Source organism: Lissotriton helveticus, chromosome 12 (genome assembly GCF_964261635.1).
Source record: "Lissotriton helveticus chromosome 12, aLisHel1.1, whole genome shotgun sequence".
Taxonomy (NCBI): domain Eukaryota; kingdom Metazoa; phylum Chordata; class Amphibia; order Caudata; family Salamandridae; genus Lissotriton; species Lissotriton helveticus.
This window is the reverse complement of record NC_136073.1, coordinates 732,397,668-732,407,039: the sequence shown is the minus strand read 5'-3', so window position 1 is coordinate 732,407,039 and position 9,372 is coordinate 732,397,668. Positions and strand designations below refer to the sequence as shown.

At 42.3% G+C, this 9,372-nt stretch overlaps 1 protein-coding gene across 1 annotated transcript in view; it reads left to right on the top strand.

Moving 5' to 3' along the window:
* Positions 1 to 3,076: 3,076 nt before the first annotated feature.
* PEX11B (peroxisomal biogenesis factor 11 beta) overlaps positions 3,077 to 9,372 on the top strand; it is a 70,520-nt gene continuing 64,224 nt past the window's right edge. Inside the window, exon 1 of the mRNA XM_078669634.1 lies at positions 3,077 to 3,222. Coding sequence (XP_078525760.1) covers positions 3,167 to 3,222 — 56 coding nt within the window. The 5' untranslated portion in view covers positions 3,077 to 3,166. The remainder of the gene's footprint in view (positions 3,223 to 9,372) is intronic.

The window sequence follows — 9,372 nt, the reverse complement described above, 5'->3', positions numbered from 1 at the left end:
GTGGTTCCTAGTCACTCACCTTGGATGGTTCCTTAGGTCCCCAGCATTTCTATGTCCACTTTACACTGTCTTGACCCAAGTTGTGGTTCTTATACCACTTTCTTAGTATATGGTTTTGTCTCTCCCTGGGGTCCACTGTGTATTACGTGCTATTTACTGTGTTTCTTTGCAAAATATTGTGTGCATTGTGCATATCTCCGGGTATGAGATAACTGTATGTGTTAGAGAGTAATATATAATAAGTACATATTTTTACAAATACCTTGTGTGTTTCTTTTTCACTTAATCTATACTATAAGATTACATTCTGGTAAAACAAGCTGCTTTACACTCCTTCTGGACTAAGCCTGAAGGCTGCTCTCCACAGCTATGACTTAGAGAGCTTTCTAAGATGGTCTCATACCTATTAAATCACCATAAGGGTTGTCTGGACTGGTGCAAGGTGCCACTTACGTAAGTGGACATCATATACCAGGGCAGCTTCTCACAGAGGTCAGAAGCAGTGGATACAAAACGTATTGCGTGTGTTAATTTTGGGTTTCCATACTGTTGAGCTGAACTGCACAGACTTGTCTGAAGCCGCAGGTGGCCTTTCGGCCCAGCGGAAGTTATTGGTGCGAACCATCAGCATTCCTAATGCTTTTGATGTGTTAAACTTCCTTTTCTTTATTGAGAGAAATGAGCAACTATTGCATTAGCAAGGCTACTGGGATTGCTTTTGAAAGTTGTGGTTCGTAATAATGAGTAACATGTATGCCCCAATGACAAGTTGTTTATAGTTCAGCACTGCATTGTTATTTGGCATGGCTATGGTCTGGTGGAGATTTGGTTTGCAAACCAGATATAGCAATATATTTCATCCAGTTCATCTTTTTTTCTCTTCAAATCAATTTACCTACAGCCTTGCATCCTCCTCTGCCTCTAGTTTCTGTGAATTCCCCCTTCCTTTGCCTCTTTAATGTCACATTTTATTTTCCTCATCCTGTTTAGTGGCTCGTCCGGCCTCCAACTATGATTTCGAATGTACTTTTTTTTAAAGTCTCAATTTCCCTGTTTTCCATTAACTCTGCATTCTCTATCGCTGCATTTCTACACATCATGCCACATTTTCTCTCCACATCCTTAACTTCCCTGTGCCTAATTGAGAATCATGTGTGTAATTTGAGGCCTGTACTGGAGCAAACTTTGCCAGTGGGCTCAAACAGCTCAAGGTTAATTTGGGAAGCTTGCAGTAGCGGTCGGCAGTAGGTGTTTCTGCAGGGCGGTGACGTGGGCAGGGGGAGGGGCAGGGTGGGGGGTAGTAATGTATGGATTACGGAGCTTTACAGGTAAGTAAACATTTAAATAAATAAAGCGAATTTCGTTGCGCGCACTGCATCACCAAATGGGATGCAGTGCGCGCAACGAAATTCGTTTCATTTATTTAAATGTTTACTTACCTGTAAAACTCCGTAATCCATACATTACTACCCCCCACCCTGCCCCTCCCCCTGCTCACGTCACCGCCCTGCAGAAACACCTACTGCCGACCGCTATTGGAAGCATGCCCAACCCAAGATGATTTTTCTCAAAAAACAAAAACAAATATTGAATCTTATAGCCATTTTTCCCAATTGTTTGGGCTTCCACAGCTTATTTAGAATCTGTGGCAAAGTGGAATTCATGAGTTAGCTCTATGCTTTAGAGCCTGACATTCTACGCATGAACAGTTTTCAACCCCAGCTGCACTGTTAATAAAATTGCATGTCTGTTTGAACAACTGAGCGGACATAAATATCTGTCATGTGGGAAATATTGGCGACATCATTAAATATTTCCCACCCAGAAGAAATGTGTGTTATACCAACACACTGCCTTTCTTTGCCAGCGGCAAGCCCATCAAATATTCTGCACCAGAAATTTAAATAATGCCGGCATTTATTCCATTATATGCTTTTATGGTGCCATTTAAAACATCTGTGTCACTCAAATTTCCAAGTCCTCTACCAATAAAAGCAGGATGGTCTGTTGTGATATCTGATTGATAGGTTAGAAGCAATGAGGTGGTGAAAGGTGGGAGCAGTGAGCAACATGTAAGTAATGATTTACCCTGTGATAATGAGTAATCTTTGATCATTGAAGACACTAGCCAGAACACTCCCTGCTGCCAACTGTTAGGGACCACCATCTCTACCAATGCATCTGTATTATAACCAAACCTCCCAAATAGTTCCAAAAGTCTCTGCCGGAGCTCCTCTATCCCTGCCTACAGCGCCACCTTCCACCAAGTAATGGGATCACACCACATTGCTATACCAGTGCATATCTTTGTGACATTTAATACAAGCACCTACAATCAGCAGCATGTCACTCCATGTGGACTGTTCTTGTGAATGCGAGTCACATGATGGCTTAGTTCAGCACCTTGATGATTTTTTAGGTGCTGAGCTGATACAGTGAGCTCCCTTTCCAGTGGCACTATGTGACTCGCTAAGTAATGGGCATGCTGCACGAAGTTCTACAGAAAAGGACACACAACTGAGTACTTTATTTTATTAAGGTGGGGAGGGCTTGTCCTTACCAAGTGCATTAATATTTAGCCGTTTATATCATGTAAAAGTAATTTTAAAAGTATTATTTACAGGCGTTTGTGTGCCATGGAAGGAAACCCTCAACAGCACACCACATCATTAAACTGCACTACATACCACTGCATAACACAAAATACCATTCCACACAATTACACTCCAAAACACACAATCCCACTCCACGTAATTACAGTACACTTAATGCCACGTAATTACTATCCACATAATTCCACAATGCCAGTTGCTCCAACTCCAACAAATGTGAGACCTATTGCCTTTCCAATGCGTGTTATTTGTTGGCTGGCCCATCTCTATGAAAACGTTAGGTGTCATGTAAACTTGTAAAGCTTATATAAAACTGGACATTAGGTGGCGCTGTAGATTTCTGGTACAGCCATAATGTCTCCCAACCCCTGTTTCTTTCCCCCACCATATCCACATCGTTTGTGGGCGTCGGTTGTTTCGGAGATGTTCTGTTAGAAGATTGCGCTTGTTTCCCCAACAAACTGACAGCGGCGAGCTTCTTCCCGGAAGGGTTTCAAAGGTCTGGAGTTTGTGACAGTTCCAGGTGGACTCCAGCGTTTCAGCCGCCAGCAGATATGGAGTCCTGGGTCCGCTTCAGTGCTCAGAGCCAGGCCAAAGAGCGGCTGTTCAGGTACGGATTCAACCCAGAAGGGATTCGGGAAACTAAAGATGATGCCCTACAATTTTAGTTTCAAACGCTTGTCGGGTTATCTCCGAACACGCCTTTTTTTTCTGCCCAACACTTGGTTATTATCACCAAAGCCACCTTATAATTTGACCCCAAATTATTGTCTGTATTCACATTAAAACCCACACAAGTCATACTTTATAAGTTCAAGTTGATGTATTGCACACCTTTAAACCCACGTGCCAGCATGCCGATAGCTCGTTCATATATCAAATCTTGGTTTCGGAGGACTGAAGTTATTAACAGAGTGTAAGTAGTTTACCCAGTCCACTTTAATTAGGCAAAGCACGACTGGGTTAGCCACTGCCTTCTTTTTTCTTAGCTGCAAGTTTTCAGTATGCTTTTGAGTGACGTTTCTATTTTTTTGTGTGCCTATGTGACTGACGTTTTATTGCGACACGTGTGACACTTTTAGAAACACTTTGAGTGAAAGAAGCTGTGATGATCATGGAATCTGGTAAATGTGACCTATTACCTCCTTCTGTGCAATACAATATTCTGTTAGCCACCATAAAACCATTGCAACGTTCACGAATAAATATGCTCGTCTAAATTCACCAAAAACATTTACTCAGTCCGCTTGTGGCTTCATAATCAATATAACCCAATGTTTACCTCGGAGTGGCGTAAGTCATAAGTGGAGGGAATGCCTTGAGGACTGTAGCACTTGAAATTCAACAGTGTGGAAATTAATGAATCTGTACGAAAGGCAGAGGCCCTCCCAAGTCAGTTGTAAAACACAAGTGCTTCTCGACAGCGAACAACATCCTAAGCATGGATATCATTCATTTCCGGTATTGATATGCAATGTTGGTACCGTAAGATTTGTTTTATGTATGAGTTGCACGTTGCCTCATCGAGCAAAGTGCGCTCCATAAACGCTGTGCACATATGTTGTTTTATTTTATTTATTTATTTATATATATATATATATATATTTTTTTTTTTTAACATCCAACAAAAAGTAGGATACTTCCAGCCTCTTCTTTAGAGAACATGTACCATATAGAAGATGCCATGTACATCCCGACATTTAGTAAGTATATGGCCTTCTTGTGATAATGACATACTTTACCTGTTAATAAATGCATTAGTAGCCTTCCCACGTAATACACCAGCTACCATAATTAATAAATGACGTTCTGCTTACTGGTACAGCATTGCTGATCACAGTATTGCAATCTGCAGCAGACAGATGAGTACGCTCCGGGCACAAGTCCTAAAAAAAGAAGTGGGGGGACGCTGACGTCACAACAGGAAGTGACGTCATGAAAGGTGGCTTGCACCATTGCCTCCCCGCGCTCACCCCTTAGATGTGATTGCATCAGAGAAGCCAGCGCGTGAGCATCGTTCTGAATGAGCTCCGATCTCGCCCCAGAGAGGCCAAAGACTGAATGTGTGGCTCCATTTACTCCAGTTATCAAGCTCCAGGGAAAATAAGTGGGGGGACGCCGTCCACCCGCGTGGTACCCCGACTCGAGCCCTGATTTGTACGCTCAAGACCGTGCGTTTCCTCTCTGGGACCTCGCACTGCAGTTCTAGACATTGCTGGGGGACAATCTTGTAATTGTAACACTCACAGTTTATTGGTTGGGGGCCTGGGACGTCAGCTGTGAGTATGAAGGCAGGATGAGCAGTAAGGGTGGAAAACTAAAGGAGATGCTGACCAGGCCGGCCAGTTTGGCTGCATGGATGTAGGTAGGCCTTGACTGAAAGAGCAGCGTGAAAAGATATTTCCATGAATGAGAGGCTGTCTTTCAGTGGGACTCAAGCCTGGCTGTCGTTAATCGTATCCTGATTGGCTTGTTGTAGCTAATAATTGCCATACTATTTCCGAGTTACAAAGTGTGTGAAAGCACTCTTTAAGCCGCTAACCTCCATCAATGCAATGATGCAGAAAATGTTCTAATATAAAGTATGCGCTACTCTGACTCGATATAGTTGGACTTAGTAGAGCTGTATCTTACTCCAACTTGAGAGCTCAGTTATTTTTCCACTAAACAACTCTTGCTTTAACCTTCTGCATGCCAACTGTTTATTCCACCACGGATCCAGTGCAGATTTGTAACTTAGAATATTATGGAAGTGGTCAAGGTCTGTCGCCTACCCAATGGCATTGTCCTGCAACATCATACTTTCCACTTATTGAGCCACCATCTCATCAATACATTTGTGAAAATATTACAAGAAAGATTAATTCTATGATAGTTGTAGTTACTGCTTTGTATATAGTAATATGCACAGTTTATTTAGAAAGGCAGCAGAGAACAATTTAAACCAAAATGTACAAGTCGCAGGAATAGAATTGGACCCCTTGTCACTGGTGATAGCGTTGCATACCTCGGCTTTCGTTTAAACGCTAAATTCATTGAGATGCATAGTACAGTCTTATATCTCATCACAACTACTGAAACACCAGATTACCGCGGTTTGTAAAAAAATGCCCAAGATTGGAGCACTGTGTCTTTGCTGAAATATGGTCTCATGGTGGCCCTAATCTGGCCATACAATAAAACAAACTGTCAAAGGCCGCCTTATTCTAGAAATCGTTTGATTTGCTAAAGTGATGTTTTCAATGGTACCTTAACAGTAATTGTACCTTGTTAATGCACCATGTTAAACAGATGGCTTTTCCCACTGATTTCAAAAGTGCGGCATTGGTACTTTTGAATCTTCGCTGCCTCTTTTTGAGTTGTAGATTGTTTTTGGAGGTTTGTGTTTGCCACAATTAAGGTTGTGTGTGCTAGATTAAGCTAGCTAATTAAGTATGTGAGCTAAGCAAGGATTGAGCCAAGTATCTGACTCTAATCTAGCTTTTGCTCAATTGGGCTGGAAATTCCTAAAATAGCATGCAGTTTTGTAAGTAAAAACTGTGGAATAAAGGGCAACTAGCATTTATATCCTGTAGAGGCACAAATAATAATCTGAAATGTTATTTTTACTTTTAAATAGTCTCTATAAGAGCAATCACTGTCACTTGTACATGATTTTCTCTTTTTGTTCTAGTCTATTTAATTGCCTCCTGTGGTTCTGTGTGCCTCCTAAAACACGTTGCATGCCAGAAGACCCCAGTGAAGTTAATTTAAAAATAACGTGTCCTGCCTTTTCTCACATTTAAATGCTTAGCATGCCAACCTGCTCTGATTTATTTTTAATCTTGCTGTCTGCATAAGTGCCGTATATATTCCAATTTGTCATTCTCTGCTGTGATTTTGACACACTTGATAATCATATAACCCTTTTTAGGGTTCGGCCTGTGAGAGCATGCACTTTTCAATACACCAGTCTATAGAACAACAAGCATTGGCAAAGCTAATAGGTCTTGCCTTTGGGACCTATTGGCTTTGGCAATTGCTTTTGTCGGACCATACATCATCTGGGCACCCACTGGGCAGCATCTTTAAAATAATAGAAAAAAAACTTTGAAAAAATCAAAAGCAGTCACAGAGGCGAGACCCTTTGGCTTTGCCAATGGTTGTTATAAATAGCAAGCCTGGACCTCATAGAAATGACCTAGAAGGGTGATAATACTTTCCAGACCTGCCATATTCAAAGCTATGTCCTATAGGCCGAATGCAGATTACTGCAACATATGCATTCACCCAGTGAGTTATCCCAGACTCGCACTACCTGTAGAGAATAAAGAACCGTGTACCTCTTCGCTCAGTTATGTCTCCCCCAGTGATCCAAGTGAGACTCTACTCCAAAGTTTACATAGCGAAAGGGGAAATAGAAACCATGTGACCATCGCTGCTGCCTGCGGTTGTTTATTACCGATATTAAGTCTGGCACTCTTTAGGAACATGAACATTTATTTGAGAAGCCGACAAGTTTTGAAATGCTTGACTATGGGCACCCTGCTGCTACACACAAAAGAGGTGACTGCCCGGTGTGTACAGCAACAAGCCATGACATATGTTGATGTTCGCATTATTAATCGAAAGGAGAGTGAACTGCACTGGTCCTTAGCATTATCGTGGACGGTTAACATGTTTTGGCCTCAGTTGCCATAACGGGCTAAGGACTTCTTCAGGACCTTTTTAGGTAGTATTCAGATCCCTCTGTAGTTGTTTACTTATACGTCTAGTAAGTTTTGGACTTGTGCGTCTTCTTTTTGGTATTTGTGTAGGCTTGTGTTGAGACTTAACTTTTTATATCTGGTTCTGCCTCATAGGTGTTGGGTCAGGTGAGGGCATCATTTGGCAAGTGGAGACCTTTGGGGTGCTAGCATAAATCATCCTCACCCATCCTGGAAGGATGTAGCACCTTCCATGAGAAACAGAAAACAGAACAATTTAATAATTGCAGCAAAAGGCAGTCCAAGAACAAGCCTTGACCACCAGGCACTTTCTTCATACAACTTTATCAGGGTTACAGAGGTTGAACAAAACATTTTGCGAGCAGAGCACCCTTTATTAAATATCCTGGCTGTGTACCAGAATTAGTGAAAAGAACACCAACAACATGCTAAGTATCCATACGCCACTGGAATGCCTGAAATAGAAAGTATTGTGCAACACCTGAGGTTTGCGCAAGGGTCCAGGCAGAAGTCTTTGTGAAAAGGCAAAAGAGCGCTGCCGCACCAGTTTTGCAAGGTATAGTTAAATTGAAGTGTAAACTGTGTCATAACAATCAGTGGGCTTGGAGGGGGAAGGGGCAGTACAAAGGGAGGAAACAGGATGGCCGGGTTGCACTTGCACATGCTAGTTAAAATTAATTGAAAAAGTAGCTCCCACAGGAGAAACAGTGGAAGGACACAAGTACTAGGACCCTGCTCATGACCGGCTTCAGCAGAGGAAGCCATTACGAGCTGAACAGATACAAGCGGAGATGTGAGAGTGACAATAAAGCGAACAAATGGTAAGTGATGGGCGTGCTTTTAACTGACTGATAGTTAACAAAATGCCTTGAAGAGACAGTCAATGCAATATCTTGAGCTTGGAGCCCAACCACTGCTTACCATTTGCTGGCTTCACGTAACTCTTCTTTACAGCCTCCTTAATTGTCCAGTGCAGGTGAAACGTCATTTTCAATCATTTCTTTGGAGCTGTGACCAAGCACAGATAGATTTAAGTTAATCTGTGCCTGTTTTAATCTGTGCCTGTTTGCTGCTCCCAAAGTGATTGAGATACTAATTCTCCCCCTACCATTCCCACTGCCTCCTGCTCCCTCCATAGTGCTTGTTCAGTCTTGCTGCTTCTCTTATGAGATGTACGTTTAAAGGAGGAGTGGTTGCATTTCACATGATTTTCCCCGCAGTCCCATTTGCCATCTTGTGTTTGACTTTCTGCGGAGAGCGTATACATACGCCAATATGAAGGTCCATCGGCCCGATTTAAATGTGGGCAGGCCTTCGGTTTGGCTATAATTGTGAGTAATCCATCACTGCCATAGCCAAACCGCTCTGAAGGGCCGAAGTAAGGGCTGTTGGAAAAATGGCAACATATCCTCTTGCCCAATCAGGATAGGTGGACATGAAGCCATTTTTTTACTGTCCATCACAGTCAGGCTTTGGTCAGTAAAATGCTAATTATGCCCCCCCCCCCCGTTTCTGAAAAAAAAAAAAGAATACTCTTTGGTGCAGGGTAGCGTCATGCTGATGCAGCCCTGCACGAAACAGCAAGATGAATTGACAGGAACTACCATGATGGCAGTTCCTGCCAATGCTTTATAAATGACTGCCAGCTTGGTGTTCATTTATAAATTTGGCTGAATTGTATTTAATTTTCTTTTACAAATAAACACTAAACAAATCTATCAAAATCTCCAGATTGCCTTAGAAATAAGTCATGCTACTGTGCAACATGCAGGAAGGATCAACAGAAGTCATCCTACGCTTGCCTCTCAGGAAAGGCAAGTGGAAACTGTTCTACTGTTGGGAAGAAGAAGCCACCCTACTGCCAAGCACACCGGAAGGAGCAGTGCAAATTCATCCTATGCTCTCCACACAGGAGAAATTAGTGGAAGCTCTTAGTCAAGAGTCTTTTAATCCCCAGCCTACTCTTCCACTCACTTAAAGGAATAGTGGAATATGGCATGGGGCTACCTATACCCCCTCCTCCCTTATCAAACCTTATTTATTGACATGAGAAG